The following is a 23585-nucleotide window of genomic DNA, read 5'->3' as shown; positions in this document are numbered from 1 at the left end:
GTTATTCCCCTCCTTGCCCTCAATGATCTAGTTTCATTTTAAAAGCTTTTAGGATTTGCTGAGCTCCAAGTCTTAATTGTTAAGTGTTTTGGTGGGCTGGGGAAGCTCATGTATCACATGATCACATGTAGTAAACTTGTGTTTGTCACATGGATGAAAAAATAATGTGTTTGGTGCAATGTATGCTTCCATTTATTCTTTTGTTTTCATGGTGGTAACATTCTTCAAGGCTACTTCTCCATCGTTATGTTTGCTTCCTGTTTTTACATGACAATGTTTCATGTTCTGATGAGATTTTTCAATATATGAAACTTTGATTCGCTGTCTGGACTTCAAAGGGATTGCTGGACTTTATTCCACTTTGAATAAGGTACTTCAGTTCTTTGTGTAATTGCAGTTCAGCAAACTCTTTTTGTACATCCTGAGTCTGCTAAAGAACAAAACAGATTCATGCATTAGGTGTTTTCTTTGATTCAGGTTGGTCCCTTTTGAGTTCTGTATAACCAAGCAGGAAGAAATTGCACAATTCTGTCAATGCCTTAATGCAAAAGGTAATCACTGTGATTTCTGTTGACCAGTTTGGGCATAATCCAGCCTTCAGTTTCTCAGCCCCTGCTGACATGAGGTGTGGTTTCATGATTAAAGCCAAGCTATGTCTTTTGTCAGGGATCTATCGTGCCTCCTGTAGCCCCCCCCCATCTCCAGCTACAAGTTCCTGCCTCCTCCCTGCCTTGTGTATGGCTCACTGAGACAGCTCAAACCTTGTTCTTTTGCCTTCTGGGTGAAGCTTAAAAGGACAGCAGATGCGACATTTGACCAGTGGCACCTTGGGGCCTGGCACGTAAGCGCTGTTCTGACAGTGTAACTAGTAAATATTTATTTATGTAATGAAAACAAAAAGCAGAGATAACTGATGTATTTTTTTTAGGGGAGGAACTTGGAAATCTGTGATCAAAAGTCATGTCATGGAGCTAAGCGGACTCTCCCTGGTAAACAGAGGGGTGTGACTGCAGCCAGGAAATTTACCCTGAACACACAGCACACAGTAGCTTCATACCAGGAATGGTTTTTCTGTTTATAGAAATTGGTCGGTATTGTGCTTTCTCAGACATGGATCTTAACTCTGCTCTTGGACTAATTTGTACTTTGAATTAGTTCTTCACATTTTGAAGAATAGCCTTGGATTATATTTTCCTACAATACACACAAAGTCAGTTATTGCTTTTGATGCAAAAATGTGAGTTTAATTATTGAGCACTAGCCAGCACCTCTGTTACAAAAGTCTTCTATGTCATGTGTTTGATGTGTATTGCTTGAATCTTCTGTTGAAACAGTTGTGGCGTCTGGTACATGGTCACCATCACCATGATTACAGTCTGATGATGGAAGTGAGTCTACCTCCTGGCTTTGAAAGTATAATTAGAGCTGAACGATCCCGGCAGTAGTATTCAGTAGCGTCTTTAACCACTATTATTAAGTTATTACTAATATTAAGCCTAATCCCAGTCTTCGCTTTGCCATTCCTGAAAAAATAAAACTATTTTTTCCTCTTCACATTGCAGTATAAAGCAGATGGGAATTGGAACAGCTGAGAAAATAGACTCTGTATCATATTCATTCCATGCTTTTGGAATGAAAACATGTTATTTATGAGTAAAAATACACATAAAATAAACAGTGCAATGATAAAACATTGGACAAGTTATTAGCATCATGCAGAATAGAACTTGCAGATACATACCTGATGATCAAGCTTAATTTACCTCAGGCGACATCTGTTAATCATTGTTAAAACTCTGTGTCAGTGGTTTTGAACCAGAGTAAAAACCTGTTGTAACAGCTGAGCATGACACACAGTGACACTTTGGTGGGGAGAGGCATACAAAATCACTCCAATAGCTAGACTTTGTTCTGTCTAGTGCCAGCATGTTTGAATTGGAGTCGCTGGCCTGTTTAGGTCAGCCCATAGTGCAGATTCAGCCATACCAGAAGTGAGTGACTGTGTACCCTAAAGCCGGGACTTGTAATCTTTACTTACTACAAAATCTACAGCTTTCGCAAGAGAGTAGTTAACCTCAATATTTGAGTTTTGTGGATCTATAACCCTCATGAAAAGAAAATGTCCACTGATCTCTCTGTTTCCAATGTAGGAAGAGTGTAGGGAACAAATAATGTAGTTTCAGTCCTGTCCTGCTGCTGGATGAGATTGTTTGCTTCAATATAGTAAAGATTAAATAAGATGAGGAGATAACTTCCACCTCTTATTTTGGAAGAATAAGAATCCACAAAGAGCAGTGAAATTGCTTTGAACAACCCTTTGTGGTTTTGGCTTTACAGATATTTTCCTGAAATCTTTATTAAAATGTCAGCTTGATTTCCATCTATTTCACATGTGGGGAAGGGAAAAATCTTTTAACCTGTTGATCGTAATACTGCTACCCTCTTACAATTGATCTGTTCCTGGGTATATTACATTGAGTCCATACCGAGCTGCATTCGGACCTATAAAGACGTGAGTACATTCTGCTAACCTCCTGCATGCATGTTATGTATATGCCCTGGAGTCGCTCCACACAGCAGAAGGAACAGCTTATCAAATTGGCTGTTCCTGCTGAGCGTGAGTCAGCTCTGACCTTCCCCAGGTCTGTGGGCTCAGTTGTTACAACTCAGAGAGCTGATACTCAATCAAAAGCTAAGTGTGATACGTGGAGGGATTTTTTTTATCATGTGCATTTTCTTCTTGAGCTTCAGATTACATTAAAAGCTTGCCAGGCTATCAGGAACTTGCCTGAATTGCTGGGCTCAGGCTACATGGCTGCAGACTCTGCTCCTCCAACCTCTGGAGCTGATAAGGGCCACGTTGCTTGTCACTGCGTTATTGGAAGTTTCCAAAACCATGCAAGAGCTTCAGGAGATGCTGGTGATGATTTAGTATGTGACATGGTTTCTTGTGACTCACGGCTAATGACCCCAAATTGTGTTTAAGGCATTAATTGACTGTAATGCAGGTAACATGTCTCTTTACTCATAGACTGTAACAACTCACAGCGTTGCTGAGAAACATTAGATTTATTAAACTTCGCTTTGAATTTCAAATGGTTTATTGGTTCTCTGCTTATTCCAGTAAACCAGATCCTTCTGCTGGAGTCCATGTTCCTCTGCTGTTCTGATTCTTTTCTGGCAGTGGACACAGAGATGGTTTTGGGCCAGGATGCATCAGTTACCTGTCCTCTTTGTAAAGAGATGTGGGTGAAAGGTGCCAGACAGTGACGTCGTCAGAGGCAGCCATGTGCAAAGGTCCTCAGCACTTCCCTGTTGTGAATATTGAAACTTACCTTGTAAAGTCACTGTATTCTACAGTACTATACATTCAGTTAGTTAAACATGAGTTGGGAGTGAAAATGTCAGCGTGTTTAAAAGTGGCAGCTGATTTTTTGTGAGTCGTTTTTGTCTTTCTGTGTGAAACAGTGCATCTTGTTAGGTTTAAAAATTAGCATGTTGTTCAAGTGCTGCTATTGTGATACTTTCTAATATTAACTGGTTTGATTAGAAGTCACTCTGACACTGCCTGGGTACTTAGTGAGCCTGAAATGAAGTCATGTTAGTTGTTCCTTATACTGTAAAACTTTTTTTTCTGTCTATATCCCAGGGCTGTGGTAAGTTAGTGACAGTAATATGATAATCTTGTGTGAAAGCTTCAGAAGAGCACTGTGTGAATCAAATTTACTTCTGTATCTTTCACGCACATGAAGAATTTATCTACTTCTAGTAGCCAAGCAAAATTCCTGATAAATGCTCTATTAATAAGACTTTTAGACTGTTTTGTCATAATCTGGCATCTGCCCCTGTTTAGGTTCTCAGTAGTTGCTTTAGGAGAGAGCACCACTGTGTTTGCAATTTGTTTGGGGAGAATAAACAACCAAACAAACCAAACCTCACTGATTTGCAGCTTCAACAGGAAGGACAGTAAAGATTGTGACTGGTTTTAAAGCCCTTTATAAAGTTACAAGAGGCATCAGTAGAGTATTTAACAGATTAAGGTTTTTGGGTTTTTTTAGTTTCATTCCGTAGAGTCTTGTGGAAACAAGATACTTTGTGTTCAGTTCCCTTATCCTTGCCATGCTAGGGTTTCTGTTTTGTTCTTTCAGTTATTGTACTCTAGTTTCTGTGTAAATACTGCTCTGATGGACATACTCGTTTACTGCTTAGATTAAATTTCTGCTGTAGAAATTTAGTCTATAGAAAAAAAGGTGTATAAAAATCAAACATACTACCAATTGTTGCCACAGTCTGTGTGCAGAAGGCTTCCAGTTCTTTCTGGCTGCAACCACAGACTTCATACAAAATACTTACGGGAAAGTGCTTTAATGCATATGTTTTGTGAACTTTGCATGGCCTTTGGTTTAGCTGTGTTTCATAAATGAGCTGAGAGCATACAACTGGGTTGCAGAAGTTACCAGCAGACTCCTGTGTTCTCTGCTGGGAAGAGCATGCCAGTGCGATTACAAGTAGCAGAAGTTCTCTCTGAAGTGTAAGGAAAGTATTTAGCTTGATAAAATGAGGTGCAGTAGAGCAATTGTGATCACTTGAATTTGAGAAGAAAACAGCTTTTCAGGCTAATTTTTTTTTTTTAAGAATGGCATTCAGCAAGAATTCCCAAGGGCTTTGCTGCGAAAATTAACTAAAATGCAGCCATGAAATCATTAATGTAGCTTTTCCAAGAAAAAGGAGTGAAAAAGATGGCAAAGTAATAAGGTGCAGACTTTGTAAGCTTGGTGTCACCAGTTAAAACCAATCTGAATTTAGGAATGGCGAACAGGCACAATGAGCAAAACTTGACATGAAAGCTTTTGCTATAACTGAGGATAAATGATCCTTCCTTGCTGCATCTGAATAAACTATCCTTTTCAATGTAGAGAAGTCCTGCATTCCAGTTAGCTGGACACTATTATCTGTGATTATGTTTATGTATATTAACTTCAGGATGTACATATGATGATATATTTTCAGGATTTTTACTAACCTCTAAACATATGTTATGCAAGATCAAAGCAAAAGATGCTGTGAGCAGTGGAGCGTGGATGCTGACAAGGTGAAGCTCTCTTGGCTTATGACATAGGCTGTCAAGTAACCGATTACTGCCAGTAAACATAAATAAACTTGTTCTCAGGGTTAAAGATAGTGCATTGACTCAGAGCTCAGTGAATGTGTGACACGGGATGGGGTGTCATTCTTTTTTTTCCTGCTGTCAAGAGACCAAATGTAATGTATCATCCAATTAGAGAAAGAGCCAAACTTTGCAAAGCCTGGGAAACCTACAGTTAGATCTCTAAGCTGTGTTTTGGCTTCCTATGCATAGGCAACCACGTCTGTGAATTATGCCATAGAATCATAGAATGGTTTGGGTTGGAAAGGATCTTAAGATGATATAGCTTCATCCCCCTGCCATGGGCAGGGACCCCTCCAAATCTTGCTTTTAGATGCATAGAGCATATTTTGGGTAGTGGGGAAGGATGCTGTGAGTCTGAAACTTTTACCCTACTCTTCTGTAGAAAATCATCTTACACTGGAATTGTGGTCTTGTTGTTTGATGTATACATAAGTCAGAACCATCTGGTTCCATCACATGGATATAACTGTCATTTTACAGGGTACCACACAGTAAAGTACATGGAAGAAGTGATGTGCCTGAGGCAGGCCCCCTTTCTGCCCAAGCTGAACTCAGCACCTAGGTGTTTCTGATCACCTCAGTATGCAGAGAGGAAGCAGTTTAAACAGAATAGTTAAAAGATGCGAAAGCTCTCCAGTGTGTCTTTTACCTTCCCAGTAACTAATCCACTTCTGAAGTGCAATCAGGCTTGAGTTTTGTTGTCTTCCTCCATAGTATGACCCTGAGGCTTCTTGTGTGAGAAGTTACCTTCAGGGCCCTTATATTGCCTGGAATGAAGTGACACTGTTAAAAACAGCTGGCTGGCATAGCAACCACAGTTTGTTTAACTCAGTCTTGAGAGAAATGCACATCTGAGCAAGAGCTGAAGTAGGCTACAAACAGCTCGGTGTCACCTTAACACAGTAAGCAACAACAAAACGTGTGAGAGAGGAGATCAAGGAAGGTCATCTCCACTTCCCTTGAAAACATTTGATAGTGGCCACAGCAGGTTAGTGAACTTTTCTGTCTGGTGCAGCAATAGCGGATGTACCAAGCAATCTGGCGGGGGACTTTTTACAAGGGCCTGTAGGGACAGGACAAGGAGGAATGTCTTTAAACTAACAGAAGGGAGATTTAGGTTGGATATTAGGAAGCTGTGGCTGCTCTATCCCTGGTGCTGTTAAAGGCCAGGTTGGATGGGGCTTGGAGCAACCTGGTCTAGCAGAAGGTGTCCCTGTTCGTGGTGGGCAGTTGGGACTGGATGGGCTTTAAGGTCTTTTCCAACCCAGACCAGTCTGTGCTTCTGTGATTCTATGTGTTGACATCAGTATTACTGTGTTCATACAGCTGTAGCTTGGTGTACTTTAGCTCATTGTTTTCTGTTCTTCTCAAATGAAAAGAGGAAGCTTTTTCGCCTCCCTGCACCTACTGTAGGTCAAAACCAAGATCAGAAGAGAGTAATAGATGTTTATGGCACCTTTCCAGTAAAAAACCTGTGGAAAAAGTGTTGCTGTGTCTCCTCTGCAGTAGGCTGGGATTGCACCCTTCCAACAGCCTGGCCACATGCTGCTGGCATTGCTGAGCCGAGCTACTCCTCCTTGAAAACTGCAGCCTCAGGGCAGCACCTCCCACTTGGAAACAAAAGGAAGCCCAACTAAATGCTCAGATTCCCAAGTGAGTTTGCAAGTGCTCCATGAAAAGAAGGGTTAAACTGTTTTGCATTCGCAGTAGTCTGTTTGTGAATATAGGCAGATTAAAGACTGGTTGATTTTATTTTAGTTTTCTTTCTGGTCATATATTCGTGTGAGTAAAAATATGAATTATAATAATAGCAATTCTAATGATGTCCAGAGATGTTAAAGTTATTTGTAGATCCAGCTGTATGCTTACCCCTTAAGATTTTACTTCATTTTTTCCCAGTAGCATTGTCTGCATTTTACAGGCTTTGGGAAATTAGGTACCGAAAGACTAAGGTGTTATTTTCTATCAAGTCTGTAGGAACCTAATTACTGTTACAGTCAATGGGAGGTTGCTGCTTAAAATCCTTCGCAAATCTGTTCCAAAGTAAATCGTCCTGGCTCATCTAGGGAGTTGAGTGTTGCCTCTTGACTAACAGAATGCCCCAGCATTCTCCTTTGCTGGATTCGGTTTTCAAAGAAACGTAGCTGTCTGTATGTCCGAATGCATCACCTATTTTATGGCAATTTCAAGTTTTAACAACTACCAAAAGTCATAGTAAAAAAAAATCCTTTTTTTTTTTTTTAGAATTCTTTAATAAATGAAATGAATAACGAATTCTTTAATAAACGAAAATAAGATTAACATGGACAGAGCATAAAGAAATAGACTGGATGTGCAGAAAAGGAGCAGATGTTTGGTGTTTGGCAAAGAAATGGTTTGCTCTCCTCAAATGACGGAACCAGCTTCCTGATCTCCCCACTCTGGCCACAGAGAGCCCTGTTGGAGCCAGGTAACCTGGACTGTCAGCTCAGGATTCTATTTACATATTTTCAGTGTTTCATGAGAGCTACTCATCGATGTGGTGTTTCTGGAATATCAGAGGAAGAGTTGTATAAACCCCTGCCTATACAAACAGCTGCTGAAGGCTGTCTTTAATGCTCCGTAGCAGCACCACTGCGAATTAAGGCATTCAAAGCTGTCAGGCTGCGCTTCTGTCATGCTGCCTCATCAGTTTCTGTCCCACAGCATTGCCCTCCAGAGCCAGTATTAAAAATAAACTTTGAAAACAGAGCAAGAAGAATCCTGTTATTCTGGATTGCCCAGATTCTCTTCCCTGCGTCATTTCTGCATCATCTCCTGAACTGCACAACAATTAAATAAGCTGAACTTCACTCTTCTAAAGCGTGCTTCTGAAGATGGGCTCCAAAACCAGCCAGTAATATCGTCTTTGTCTTCTTATTCGGTGACAGATCTCCTAGATGATAGTGGCAATGTGAATAATAGGTTGTCTTCATTGCTAGGATCAATTCCCATACTAATGATGGGCAGATTTGATGTTGTACCTAATTATATTCTGACAGGTTGCAGCTGCTGCTGTTTATACTCTTGAGCTGTTACCGCAGTTGAGGACAGCCTGTGTTGAATCTGTGACAGGGCTGTTGTAACAGCTGTCCAAAATAGCTCTGAAAGGGAACAAACTCCATTTCTCAAAAAAAGCCCCAAGAAAGAATTAGGAAGTGTCAGCCTCTGAGCTTATCGTGTGTATTGTAAATACATGTGTATGAGCCAAGTTCTCTTCAGTTCAGTGATATACTAAAACCCATGAAGACATGTGGCTGAAATTTGGACATGTGAGCTGTGAAATTTAGTTTCAAGTCTAAGATCAGCTACAGGCTCTCTGTGTGAAATGGAGTAAATGGTTTAATTTCTCAGTGCTGCCAACTCAGGTGTCAGAGAGACATACTTCCCTTTCTTCTACTTTTTCCTAGCCTAGATTGGAAGTTTCAGTAAGCTGATGCTGTTTGATTCTTGTGTGCTGATTGGAAATGCATTAGGAGGTGCAGAAATGGTCTTGTCTTGGTCCTTGTCTTTACAGGCTCTCTAGTTAACAAGAAATTCAAGGTGTGTCTGACTATGATTTTAAAATACCAATGAGGCATCTTCTTTTCTCACAGCTGTATGAGCCTCCACGTGAACTCTCCACTGTGTTTGGTAGAAAAGCAGAGCAATATGCTACCCCTTCAGCACTTGTTCAAAGACTTTTCTCCCTGCCTCTTCCTTCTCCAGCTTTTAGCTCTTAGTGTGCTTTGGGGTTTCGGTACCAGGCAAAGCATTGGGTTACTTGTGTGGAGAGATACAGCGCCTGCTGCATTATGACAGCAGTCTTTAAGGTGGTCAGAAAATACCTGAGCATTACCCTGGGATGCTTTAATAAAGACCTTGGCAATTCAGGAACAAACATGGACAAAGCATTTGCAGCAAGGAGGGAAATGGGTAAGAGGGGGAAATGGGTGATATCGTGGGTAATTACACTGTCACTCTCTTAAATGTCCTAGGATAAGAAATGGTGCATTTGTATTTTTCCCTGTGGTTTGCAGCCTCTTCTACTCAGTCACAAACTGTCTCAGAAAATACTGTTTGCAAAAGCATGTTTTTAAGGGATAAAGAGAATGGCACAAAGACTGGGACAGGAGCAAGTAGAGTGTATTCGTGGCTATACATGCAGGGGGGAAATGGGAGATTACAAGGGAATGGGTATTGTGATAAACAGTTGTCCCAGACTATGTAGAAGGAGAAGGCAGGAATTCCTATGCTGTGATGTAATCATTTTTGTAAGCTTTTAAAGGAAACAAAAATGTACAAAGTTCACAGTATCACTGAACTTACTAAATGCAAAAGTAACTGTGTTCATTCCCATAATCAGCATTCATAAACCAATATTTTCTCTCTGAACTTTGCTGGCAAAACTGATGTCTCCAGAGAGAATTCAAGGAAGCAAACACAGCAACATTAGTACCATGTCTCTTTAGAAAGCCTGGACCAAGCAAGATGCAGGTCATACAAACAAAAACCCCATAAACCCCGCCATGTTTTACATGAGCAGCTCTCGGGACTACAGAATGACCCTTTTAGCAGAATGTTTAAGGCAAGCTTAGGGATTTTGTACCAGGATTTTCATTCTCTTGAGTTCTCCAGGGTTTGCACATAATGATAAAATCAGGAGGCAGAAATATGAATGAATGAATGGATTTGACAAATGGCTGCAGTCTCAGTTCCAGTTGTGATTGACTATTCCTGAAGGGATAAGTGCACTTGTCCCATCCATTCCTGTCTCTCTCCTGAGAAGTGTTTAGGGTACATACAAAAATGAAAACCAGAAGAAATACTTGAGGCTGCCAGGCTTGGTTTGAACCCTTTGAATGAGAGACTGCCTGTGCTGTGAAGTGTCAGCCTTTGAGAGCAGTCGAGCACCAAGCAGCAGCCTCAGTTTTTAATTTCTTTGCCTTTGTAGGTTTCAGACAGACTCCAACCAGATGTCTGTGTTAATGAAGCACTAAGTACATTATGTAATTATAAGGTTCTGAATATAATTGCTGTGTATGCTGCATAATTTAAGTTCCAACTGTACTTGCATCTCTCATTTACCAAGCCAGTGAAGGATATAATAATATCGAACACAATAACAGCTCACAGTGTAGTCATAGGGGTTGCATTTAATGAGCTTGTTTGTGATTCTTATAAAGACATTCTCTTGTGGCAGATAAAATCACAGTAGCTAAAGGTTAAGGTTATCTGTAAGATGAATCTTTTCCTTGCAAGTCCGGATATAATGCTCTGAGTGAAGAAATACCTGATACTAAACTTGTAGTCTGGGACTGGAGATCTGCCAGTTCTTTCAGAGTGAGATCTCCAACATACCCAGTGCATTGTGGCAGGAGAGAACAGGGATGCTCTTGGGTGTAAAAAGGAGCTTGCTGTCTTGTTTTGTCTGTTTGTGAAGTGGTTGGACATGAGCAGAGACTTATGAATCTGAGGAGACAAGGGCTTGGATAAAACAGTTCTTTTGGTGGTGAGATCTTGCATACGTGTTAGGCTTTACACACGCTAGGCAAGGGCAGTTGTACTGTTCTCAGAGGTTTCTTATTTTTTCAGTTGACTGTGGCTTCCTGGCCATGCTGTTCGGTAGAACTGTAAAGTTTATTTCTGCTCTATGGTGAAAATGCAGTGAAATACTTTTCGTTGGTAAAACCTGAGCCTTCTGACTGAGGAATGCTTGGTAGGCTGTGGGGTACATGTGTGGTAGACTTAAAATTTCCATGTTTCTCATTCCAATTATTATGAGAAGGATGGAGCATGGTTTTGAGCTGGGGCTCCCTTGCCTCTCAGTCACTGAGGTTTTGTAGATACTGCTTAATTCTCCCCTGCTCCCATTTTGAATCAAGTTGCAAAAACAAAATGCAACTTTCACGAGGCAATAATTTTAGCTAGAAGTTGTTAAACTGAAGTCCTGTTCTGTCTTTACAGGTTGCTAGTTTTGCATCTCACTGTTAGCACAAGATGCAGGCTGAAGTGCATGGCCTTTTCCACAGGGTCAACTCTCCAGCTATCTAGTGGGCTATGATAAAAAAGTCAACTTTTCTTTCCATTCATACTCCTGTAGCTTTTATTGCAGAGTTGTTACTCCAAGACTTGTCAGCAGCAGCCTGCTATCAGACTTAGCAAACACAGTCTCTGAATGCTGCTATTAGAGTAATTTTCCTTGACAGTTATTCTTGCCACTGTCACCCTTCCTTGCTAGCTCCTTGTCTTCCTCCAGCTCAGATTCAGCATCCCATTTCCTTATGTACTCTAAACATCATTATGTCTAGGTCTGCACTAGTGGTTAGTTATGGGAAGCTAGAATAATAACAAATATTGAAGTACCATGATGTGTAAGAAGGTTCATGAGAACATACATGTTTGTTAACAATGTTTAATACTTTGAATGAAAGTTACTGACTTCATTGAATCAGTGAAAATACTGGGGTTCCTATGGAGAAGTGAAAGAGAGCAGTATGAATGAAACTCAGCCTGAATGGAATGGACTGACCTAATCTATGTTTGAACTGACTTAAGCTTATGTGAAGACTAAGTGCTCTGACTCCTCATTGCTGCTTGAGCTGGAGGACAGCAGTGAGTCTACATCAGTTTTGTTTGGAAGAGTTAACATCAGTGCTTTAACCTAGGTTCTCTTTTTTAAAACCTGTCAGGTTTTGAGTTTCAATTTTCAAGATCTAAGGAGAACTTGAAAATTGGAGAGTGTTTGTGTCCAGAGAAGGCAATTCTGCATAGGTTTTGTGAGAAATCTTGATCCTAACTTAATTTTAGTAAAGGCGGGTTGGAATTTAGAGTTTCTGGTGAAATCTCAAGCCATACAGGTTTCATATAATGTCAGACTAACAAGTACGGAAGTATTTTCATTCATCAATCTAAGGAGTTAATATATATTTAAATCCATACGCCCACTGCTCTTTGCTTGATTTGGGTATTACAGATTTTAAAGAAACCTAAAAAACCCACAGGTGTTTAAATCTGCCAAGTGGTCCTTCATGAAAAGAAATATCTTTAAGTGTGATTTTTATCTGCTTTTTGGAGTCACTTTGAAGAAGAGCCTATTACACTGCAGGGCACAACACTGGTTGTCCATAGCATTTCTGTTAAGAGTAGCAGCAAACTGAGATAGATAACTTTGTGCTGAGCAGTGTACATAAGCATACTGTGTGGAAGGGAGGAAGTCTTTTCCCTGTCTTGTTGTTGGGGCAAAAGTGAATTGCTAAGGGGTATGCAATGCATTTCTGGCAGAATTCAGATTGCTTAAATCCCTCCAGTCCTTTAGCTACAGAACATCCTTTTCCCCTAATTTTTGTAAGCAGAAGTAGCTCTCTTAACATGTGCTTTGTAGACTAAATGCAAACACACGTTAACAGCTTATGATTTAATTTCCTTCTGTGTATGTCTGTGCTGATTTTAGTGTGATTAAACATTTCTAAGATAACACAGTTGTCTTTGTCCCTTCCAAATGCGATGAGCAAAAGGTTTCTCTGAGTAATCATTGTTTCATTCCCTGTTCTTGCCTTGTGTAGAATTTGTATTCTTCAAATCCTGCTTTAGCTGCAGACGTCTTAATTTCTTAGCTGCAGATTCTTTCTTAATATTGATAAGACATTTCCAGCTTGATTATAGTTATTTTTTCAGAGGAGAAATTGAGAAGGAGGGAACATCGGTTCTGTGGAGATGGTGCCTTCTGGCAGTTCAAACACTGCCTCTCCAGGGCATGATGAAGAAAGCAAAGCTCACACAAAGGAAAACAAAGCAGCGTCCCCTGCTTTCCCATTGAGGAGTCAGTAACAACTGTCTCAGCTTGAAAGGTTCCCACCACTGACATAACGCTGCAGCTTGCAGGGTTAATGTTATTTGAGTTAGCCATCTGACTTCCAAGTGTTTCCCTCTTAGGAGATTGGACTGGAATATCTTACTTTAGGAGCCACAGTGAGGAAACTTGTCTTGGCAACTGGCAGCTACATGCCTGTTAAACTTTAATGCGGCCACTTCGCTATTTGGTACAGTGGGAAATTCTTTGTCCTTGAAGTGCAGTGAGAAAACCACACTTACTCAGGTTACCTTTCTGTTACGTTACTGAATTATGAAGAGAAGTGCAGAAATATGAATAAACAATTTTCTTATTTGAAAATCGGTTACTGGAGGCCAGTTCCTCATTTCCTAAGGGTTATCAACCCTTTCAACTCTTTTCTGAGAGATTATTCTTAAGGGAAATACTGTAATGCATGTGTGTCCTTTCAGAACATCCAGTGGCATCTTGCAGACTTGAATGCCTTAAGCATTACCCAGCGATAATTTGTGTGATAGATAAAGGAGTGATAATTTGGACCTTTTGAGGCAGATCTTATTCATTTAAACACAGACTGCTTTTTGGAGACAGTAACATCTGTCCTCCCTTCTTCTCAGACATTGCTTGGCTTTGCTAAATTTCAGACACAGCAGGAGGCCACCTTGTGCTATAGTGATTGCAGGATTCTGACAGTCCTCACTGCTGGAGCAAAACCAAGCTGGTATGGTTAGCAGTGTTGCTCAGGGGTTGTATATGAATGGCTTATTTGGGACCCTGTGATTATATGAAAGCTTTAAGAGACTTTTTGTTATCTTCTTTTCCCTGCAGTGGCCAGTTTGCCATAGTGAAGAAATGTCGAGACAAGAGCACAGGGCTAGAGTATGCTGCTAAGTTCATTAAGAAACGCCAGAGCCGGGCCAGCCGCCGTGGAGTGAGGCGTGAGGAAATTGAGCGGGAGGTCTCTATCCTGCAGCAGATCCTGCATGCCAACATCATCAAGTTGCATGACATCTACGAGAACAAGACGGATGTGGTCCTCATCCTTGAGCTGTGAGTAAGGGGATTTCCTATCCTCTGGGGTAGGATGAGGTAAATAGGAAGTGGAAAGGGCTGCAGAGGCAGACAGAACATAGAGGCACTGTTAAAATGGAGCTGTTGTGTTCTCAGGCCTCACAGGATTGCATGAGGCTGCTGGCAAACAGGCCCCCCAGTTCATCCATGTGCCCTGGGGATACAGGTGCACCTTAACATCAGCTGAAGCTGTTGTTACTGAGCCAGGGAGTGCTGTCAGCTTGAAAGTAGTTTACTCACAGAGGGATTACCTCATGTCTGCCTAGTGCTGCCCTGATGTGAACCTTGGAGGAAGCACGAATGGACTCTGAATGTTGATTTCAGTTTTCTGTCTGCTTTCATCTCTTCCAATACATGTGAAGGTGTCAAGTTCTTTGCACTGTTTGCAGCCATTCTCTGTGCTCCCATGTTTTCCTCATTTAGAGGAGACTAGGGGAAAAAAGGGAAGGAGGGCGAGGGAAGAGGTGTTTTAAATCCCTAGACTTTGACGATTGAGGATGAATAGTGGCAGGGTGGGAGCGAGGGAAAGCTGCTTACTCTTCTGTTGTGCCACCATGTGATGGAGGAAAACCCCTGCCATTTAGGACTGGGTCTCCTTATAACCAGACTTACAATGGATTAATGAATTTGGGTGAAACTTGGCACTTAACTTGTTGCCATTCCAGGTGTTTCATGGCTGAGGATTGGGAATGCAACAGAAGTGAGAGGCTGTGTGCATGAATGGTCATACAGACCTATGTTCAAAACCTGTCCTTCTGTACAGGTCACAGTGTGTTTTGTTGGTCCGCCATAAGGAATGTAAATTCTTATTGCACGTGCAAGTTTATATCTATGTGTATTTGTGTGGCTCAGCCTTCCTAATCTCTGTGGAGAACCAGGGAAAGCCTGAACACTCACATAAAGCAGGGCAGGGTACAAGTGTCCTTGTACTCATCAGAGACAGGAATGGAAATAGCTGTTACAGTAAATGGAGCTTTGCTGGTCATAATGTATGGTCCTGGCCTAAGGGGATGAAGTTTGTCATGTAATTAAGGAAGACAGATATCAATTTAAGGTTTTTGGGGCTGTGTCTTGCTCTTTGGTGGAACCAGTATCATCTGGTTCACAAAGCTCTGAGTCTTAGAGGACCTGTGCAGAGGATGACACATCCTTTATCTGTCAGTTCATGGTACTAATGGAAAGCTGTAAGCAAGGAGACAGCCTGAGGTCTTCTACTTGCTGCAGTTTTTGGGTTATGAGTAAATGATGCAAGTTATCTGTATGTATGAAGCATGAAATACAGAGACACTGTGGCTGAAGGTATATAGACCCTCTGTTCCTTTGGGCCCCTGCCTTGGCCTTGTGAATGGAATCCAGGCTATGAGGCTTTGATCCCTGAGTGAGATGAAATAACCACTCCGTTTCCAGGGGAGCAGGAATTTAGGCCAGGGAGCATTCCTGGAGATTACTGTGACTACTGGCAGATGGCATATGAGTGATGATAAGCATCTGTTAATTTTTAAGTATAGTCTAGGGCCAAATGGTGGTCTCTGTAGCCGTGCACTGGAAGACAGATGGGTTTTTCTGACTGGCAGCTACTTCGTGCTAAAACAACCTCCCAGTTCATTACCTTCTGCTTTTTCCTGTCCTCACATGGCCTGACACATTTTGTGTGTCCTGTTGTTAGGCTGTAGCTTATTGCTCTTTTTAAAAGGCAGGGTGCAATTTGACCTGATTAAGGCCCCTGCATTCAGCTGCTGTGTACAAATTGAGGATTATGATAATTGCTAATAAAGATAATTAAATTCTCTCTGTAAATAGATAATCTCTCCTCCTGATGCTCTGCTATCAGAGTCTCATACTCCCTGCGGTTCATTGAAATAAGCATTACAGCCCCTGGCCAACTGGCCTTATATTAAGCTACAGTGGACTTCAGCTTCAAAAGAATGTCCCCAGTATTCTTGATTAATTGGAGAAGCTACCCTGGTGTTTGAGAGAGGCTTTGGCTAATATGACCCTTTCCCAAGCTCACTGTCTCCTGTTTACACAGGGTTTGATTCTACAGGTGCTGTTTCTTCTGTTCAAGAACAGGAAGAGCATTGCCAAGCCTACTGCTGTTAAGTGCAGTTTGGCAGGTACGCGGTTTGCCCTTCCTTGTGCACATTGTTCAGGGATACGCTCCCCACAGCTTTTTGTGACTTTGCTGTTCTCTGTCTCTTGGGCCCTATCCTTGTGGCTGCTTTGCCCAGACGGAAGCAACCTGAAGGTGTGTTTGATTGATGCACTCATCTCCTCTACTGGTGAGTGTCAAGGTTGTGTACACAAAATAAGCAGCTGTTTCAAAGAAGTAAGGCAGCATTGTCACTTGTCTTTTATTGGGGTTTGAAGGAAGAGCAAAGGTATAATGTGCTTGCTTCTTTGTTTGCCATGGGAATAAGGTGACATAATGAAAGGGAAAGAGATTGAATTGGAGGAAGGAATTTTTTTTGTAAGGTCTAAGGTCTTTTGAGAAAGGAGCATTTACTCCTTTACAGATGGTGCTGATTTAGAAAACACCTCCCTGGATGTTCAAATATAACTTGTATTGCAGATATGAGGGTTTTACTGCAAGGGACTTAGTGTTCAACTGCCTTTTGGGGGGATTCCATAATGGCTGGCTTTAGGGATTGCCAAATCTCTTCTGCCTGCAGTTTCTCTTGAGTTCAGGTGAGCAACTTGGATGAGAATGATCCTGCGCTAAGCTGCTCACCACTCCCTGTGCACAATTTACTCAAAACCTATTTTAAATGCTGAGTCTTTGTTAATGAGAAATCATCGCATCTCTTTGACTGATTTTTTTTCTTTAAATTACTCTTTTAAGGTCTCTGCAGCTTAGCATAATGTCTTGGGCTGTGTCATAAGAGAGTGGAGATTGATGTACCATTTGTAATGCATGCCAGTCTCTGGCCTTCAGAAAATTAAATGCTCCTGTGGTGGTTGTAAGGAGTCTTGTGCTGGTGAAGGCAGAGGGACTTCAGGCACTTGAATCTTCTTTTGTTTCCTTTCTTATTTTAATGTTGTGTTCTATACCTTGGAAATTTCTCCGTCTAGCCTGATTCAGGGTTAGTGTAAACTGGAGAGAAGAGGGAAAGTACAGCCAGGAGCTAGCAAGTGAATCTCCTGTGATCCTTCTTACAGGCTGCACAGTGTCTTCAGTGGCATAGCTAGTTGCCCAGGATGTTGCTGAGGTTCTGGGGAGCTGGAGGCTGGGCTATATGGGCTGTTGGTTTGGTCGAAAGAGAGCTGTTTTAGTCTTAGTCCTGAAGAAAGAGTTACGTGCTTACATGGTTGAATTCCAGAAAAGTACAAGGAAGTGGCCTAGTGCAGCTGGCTTTCTGGTGAGAGGGCCCTAGTGCCTGCCAGAGGTGAGTGCTTAAGTGAAGTTTGAGTACAAGTCATTAAGGAAATGGTACTTGCCTGCTCTCTGTACACAGATGCCATCAAGCACTTAACTTGAAGATTTCTTTACTGGCTTGTTACAGCTGTAATAGTTTGTAAACTAATGAACCAAGGCCCCTAAGCCTTTTACGATGTGGAAAGGAGGCAGTGTTCCCTGGCTCCTGAAACGCACAGGGTAAAACACAACCTGTCCAGCAAGGCTGATGGTAGTGCTGAGACCCTTGGTTTGCATTACCTGAAAAGAAAACCTGAGACTAAAGGAGAGTCTCACAGGCTGAGTAAGGAGGGAGAAGGCAGCAGCCAGAGGCAGCAGTTGCGACATATTTCTGTGTCATATAAGCTTGTTTTTGTTTGCCAGACATACAGTTGTAACAATTAAAGGATCAAGTGACTTCTGCCCAGGTGAAGTGTCCTGCTTCCTCTTGCTGAGAAAGTTTCTGAATATGTGGAAGCTGCAAAACAAAATACCCACTAATCAACGCCCAAGTCAGTGGGCTCTGTGTAAGTCTCTGACTTTGAAACAGCAAGGTATGCTGTCACAGCAACAGCAGAAGCTAACAAATAAGCCAGATGGCTTTGTGGCTTTTGACACATTGTTCTTGTTTGCAGGTGACTTCTCGCAGTTTTTATAGCTGTTCATGAGAGTTTGCTCTGAAAGAAGCAGAGTAATCACCATCTTGTCACCACCAGTGGTGTGTAGGAGCCTGGGATCAGAGTAATCATTGCAAAGCCCTCTGTGTTGCAGTGTTGTCTAACTTGTCTGTGAGTCACAGCACTTAGTTAAGTCAAAGCATTTGAACCTGCCAGTTCTCATGCAGCCATTTCATCAAACAGGGCCAGAAGCTTGTTTTCCAAATGACTGTGGGGTTTCTGGGGCCTTGTGCTTGCACTCTGGATCCCGAGCAATGGTGTGGTGGTACACCTGAACTCAGCAGCAACCACTTTGTGGGTGCCCCTAAGAGTAAATCTGAATGAGAATAGATCAGTAATGCCAATGATAGTGTAAACTGGAAACAATAAACGTAAACATAATTATGAATAACAACCGCAAACAATGCCCCATTCAATATTTAGATCATCTTGTTTCATACTATACAGAAAAATAGCCTTGGACCTCTCATTACAAAGCACAAAAGTGAAAACAGAAATCTTATGTATTAAATTTGCATGGAATGCATTTCAAGTTAGATGCAAAACCTCTCAGTTACTGTCGTGGTTTAAGCCCAGGCCGTAAGTCAGCCACGCAGCCCTCTCGCTCACTCCCCCCATTTTTCCCCGCCCTGTTCTTGGAGGGACGGGGAGAAGAATTGAAAGAATGTAACTCCCATGGGTTGAGATAAGAGCAGTCCAGTAACTAAGGTATAACACAAACCACTACTGCTGCCAACAATAATAATAATGATAAGGGAAATAACAAGGGAAGAGAATACAGTACCACCCATTGATACCCAGCCCGACCGAGCAGTGAACCAGCCCTTCCAAGTAACTCTCAGTTACATCCCAGGTATGATGTGCTGTGGTACGGAATACCTCTTTGGCTAGTTTGGGTCAGGTGTCCTGTCTCTGCTTCCTCCCAGCTTCCCCTCCTCCCTGGCAGAGCATGAGACACAGAAAGTCCTTGGTCAGACTAAACAGTTGAACAGTAACTAAAAACATCGGTGTTATCAGCGCTGTTCCCATGCTGAAAGTCAAAACCACAGCACTGCACCAGCTACTAAGAAGGAGAAAAAATGACTGCTACTGCTGAACCCAGGACAGTTACTAATAGCACTTCCTTGCTTTGGAAAAAGTACTTCAGGTACCTTCTAACCCGCTTAATTCTTAAAAATTCAGCACAAAATAAATGCTTTCCTGGCAGTTCTGTCAGGTGAGGATCTGTATTTAGGACAGTACAATGGCTGTTCTGGAAGGAAAAGAGACCTTACTGGCAGATCTTACTGCCTCATGTTTCTGATGGCAGCCCATAAGCGAAGTAACTCTAACAGTTCTTGACTATTACAACTTGTTCTATTTCTTCTGTCTTGCCCAAAAGAAAACTTTGCAAAATAGCAGTTGAGGCAGGTAACACAATGTCTATTGAGATACGCACGTCTGTGGATTCAGCAATAAAAAAATGTTCCTCTTTGGGTCCTTTACAATCCTTAATGAATCAAACCTTGGAGCATTAATGCCTTGGGGAAAGCCAGTCCTTAATTCACAGGGGAGAGAGCTGAAGCCTAAAAGAAGCTTTGGCACACCTGGGACCAGAACACAAAACTCCAGGCTGCCTGCCAGAGTGGCCTTTTTCTAACTCTGTGGAGCTTTTTTGCTACTTCAGTTTTCTGTGCTGACATTTACTTTATGTCTTACAGTGCAGTAGATAACAGGATGTTTTCTGGTGTGTTTTGCAGGGTTTCTGGAGGAGAACTTTTTGACTTCCTGGCACAGAAGGAATCTTTGAGTGAAGAGGAAGCAACGAGATTCATCAAACAGATTTTAGATGGTGTGAATTACCTTCACTCTAAGAAGATTGCTCACTTTGATTTAAAGGTAAAGATGCTGATTTAGATTTTTTAATTGTTGATGTTTTTTAATGGTGAACTGTACCTTTTCTAATGTTTTGGATACCTGTATTTGATGCCATACCTAAAATAATAGGTAAGATCATTGTAAATACACTGCACAGCTGAGTGCTCCAAGGAAGATAACCTCCCTGTAGTAACTTTTGGATGGGCTTGTATATTTACTGACTGTGAAAAAGAAATTGTGGGTCTTCATCCTTCAACTGTTTGCATTTGTGGGATCATCCAAAGCATGGTGTTTAAAAAATAAAAGTATTAGCATGATGTACAGAAGAAATGCATTTTTAGGAAGAGGAGCCAAGTCCAGTTGCAAAGAACTGTTGCTGCTTCCAGTCCCCACTGTGTTTAGAATTACATGAGGAGTATGTGTTCTCCTGTGCACTCTGGTTAATAGAAAGACTTCTTGATTTCTTAGCTGCATAGTCTTGAAAGCACATCACACAGAGCTCTTTTTCCACCATGTCAGGTGTCATCTATAGTTTTGATCCTTGACTTTGATATCAGTACAACTGGCCTAAACAGTACAGAAGACTTTCTGCTTTTCATTGTGGCCTACCTAGGTGAACACGCTTCTCTGAAGCTAGGAGCCTGTTGTCCTTGGGAATAAAACTCTTGAGACTAGAATAAAATGCTTTTTCAGTAGCAGGCTCACAGCTGCAGAACTGGTTGCCTCAGACATCGCTCCTTCCAGACATACATTCAAAATGCACTTATCCCATAGGAGAAAGTAGAATAAAACAGGAGGGAACAGTTTTATAATGAAGGGAAAAGGAAGAACTCTACTGCGAGATACATGTTCCTTGTCCTGACTTTAAATTCAGGTTAGTTTATTATTAATTATGTGTGTGCTATAGGTAGACTCCTCCCAGATTTTCAGGTTATATGTGCTAATTCCTTGTGTCAAATGTGTGCCTAATGCTGTCTTTGTCTTAAATTGCTTTGTCTTGGGTCAGTGTTAGTGGCTGGTATGTGATCATTGCAAATATTGCATATCACATCTAACCTAAAAACTGGTTAGCAAACTTCCATCCAAATCTTCATGGAGTGCATGTGGAAAGCATAGGAGATGTGTGAACATATGAAGGGTGTGCACTTGATTTTGTAATTACTACATGAATCCAGAAGCCAAGGACTGAAAATATTTGCTTTGTATTAGAAAACAATGTAATATCTACAGTGAAATTATTGTGAGAATACAGGTGCAACTTTTTCTCTGTACTGATCTCTAGTTGCTCATTTTGGTATTTAATACGAGTAATGTTAGGTGGTCGGTGAAGATGTAACAAGAAACGCAAGACAGAAATTGGGAAGGATAAGTAAGCAATCACTGCATGGATAGTGAACATGACAGAATAACTTCTGGCTTTTCAAGGACTCGGTTTGGAATTTTGCTGGTGTTAAATCAGACATGTATTTTTAAGCAGCAATCTAATTAGATAGAGAATGATTTGTAATTCTCTTGTCACTTGACAGGGCTCCATTGACTGCAGTGGAGCTCCAGTGACTTACACCACCTAAGGAATAAAACAGTCCAAGAGGTAGCGACTGTGCCTTTTTGCCGTTTCAGTCTGTTCTGTCTGCTCTCAACAAGCTTACATCATGTGTCTGGGCAAACACATATGCCCTAGATCCATGGAAGAAAAACAGAATTGTTAGCCTGAGGCTAAAATATTCTTGGTCCAGTGACTATGACAATAAATTATTCATCTGCTCTCTTTCCCAGTGCAGCTCTGACTGTGAGCGTGTGTTTGCAGGAGCTGCTTCCACATTAGCATCTGCTGTGAAAAGGCCAGGCAGCTGCCAGCAGGGAATTGAACTGTCTCACTGTTGCTCTTGAGCTTATGGTTAAGTTATGATAAATGAATGCATTAAAGCTCTTCATGGGACACAAACTGAGCCCGTAGGTTACTCTGAAACCTGTGAAATAGGGCCATGGAGGGAATAATTAAGGCTGAGATATTAGCTGAAGAAATAAGATTATGAAATATCAATTACATCTGGTAAAGAAAGTAAAAGTCTGTGGCTGAAAAAGTTGGCTTTAATTTCACAGTTCAAGCTTCAGCTTTTCCCTTCAATGTTGTGAGAGATGCTACATGTTCTATTAATAGTTTGCTGTCATATATGAGCTAGGACCTCTGATGCCAACTCTTTGCATTTCCAGGACTGTTCTGATAACAAATCCTAGATCTTTCCTGGTTTTGTTCTTGCAGCTTTGAATTTTATCTCGTAGAGAGGAGCATTTTCCTTAAGTAGGTCTAGGTATGACTAGAATACCTTCAGAAGCATTTAATCAGACCTCTTCCAGTGAGTTACAAAACAGTATAGGGACAACTGCGCAGAATCAGTAACATTGCCATCAGTCAAAGTACTGAGCGGTGCAGCTCTCCCTCGGGCTCCAGCAGTGGCATTCTGGCTCTGCACCACCTGCTTCAGATACCTGCTACCTGCTGTTATGTGTGTGCTAGTTGTTGTAACTGGGGCAGATCCATGGGGTCAGAGTGTGACATCGTCTCTGCAGGCCAGGGGGATGCTTTTCTGTTTTAAAAAGTGACAAGGTAAGGTGAGCTTGCACTTCATGTTGTACAGCAGTGCTGCTGGTTTGATAATCTAGTGGCACATTTTACTAGATTAGGGAACTACATACAACTGAGTGAAAAACTCCTGTGTCATTGTGGGAACAAGGGTATCTGGTTTTCATCCTGGCAATAGCCGTCATTAAGAAAATAAGCTTAGGAGTGCTAACAGGAAGATAAAGGCAAATTTTGCGCACCACAGAATTAAAGGAATGAAGGTATCGCTGTTAGTAGATCTGCTTTGCTTTTATGTAGTTCTGCTCCATTCAATTGTGTCCAATTTCGGTTGTCATCCCTTTATGAAATGAATGGATTGTAAGTGCTTAGGCACAGGTATGTGTTTCCTGTTATACAGTCTCATACAAAAAAAGGCATCTGAGAACTCTGCTATTTTCTCAAGGTATTAATATTATAATAACAAAGTTCTATCTTTGGTTATTTTTAGCCTGAAAACATTATGCTTCTGGACAAGAATATCCCTATTCCGCACATCAAACTCATTGACTTCGGCCTGGCTCACAAAATAGAAGATGGAGTTGAATTTAAAAACATTTTTGGAACTCCAGAATTTGTGGGTGAGTGACCTGTTCATTTGACATGTATTGCAAGTTCCATGAGGAAGCTGAGACTTCTTTCCTAAGTGAAGAAGTGAGGGTGAGAGGAAGTTTCAATCACATTTCTATCAAGATAGCCTAAAACTAAAGGTTTACTTTATTTTTCTGGACTAGGCAAAAGGTGCTTTCTATAAAGCAGATGTGCTACTTCTGTGAGAGTAGGTTGCTGCCAAAGAAATAGAGATGTAAATTCAGGGTTGTGATTGTGAAACCCTGCCAGTAAAAGTTGTAATTCTTTTACTATTGCCTATTTACTAAAGCTCTCTGCATTGCAGTACATGGGGACACAATGACTGGGTATCCCTAGCATTGCTTCCTGATAAAACTGCCTCACACTGGGTACCTATTATG

The 23585-nt window shown here is 41.4% G+C and overlaps 1 protein-coding gene across 2 annotated transcripts in view; it reads left to right on the top strand.

The window, feature by feature from the left end:
* The window catches only part of DAPK2 (death associated protein kinase 2), a 48376-nt gene that overhangs the window by 8714 nt on the left and 16077 nt on the right, over positions 1–23585 (top strand). For both annotated transcript variants that reach the window (XM_065688879.1, XM_065688877.1), the window contains exons 3-5: positions 13827–14048; positions 19877–20015; positions 23066–23195. In XM_065688879.1, coding sequence (XP_065544951.1) covers positions 13827–14048; positions 19877–20015; positions 23066–23195 — 491 coding nt within the window. The remainder of the gene's footprint in view (positions 1–13826; positions 14049–19876; positions 20016–23065; positions 23196–23585) is intronic.

Source organism: Lathamus discolor, chromosome 8, assembly GCF_037157495.1.
Source record: "Lathamus discolor isolate bLatDis1 chromosome 8, bLatDis1.hap1, whole genome shotgun sequence".
In the NCBI taxonomy this organism is placed as follows: Eukaryota; Metazoa; Chordata; class Aves; order Psittaciformes; family Psittacidae; genus Lathamus; species Lathamus discolor.
The sequence above is the reverse complement of the archived record's forward strand: the minus strand, read 5'-3'. Positions and strand labels throughout refer to the sequence as shown.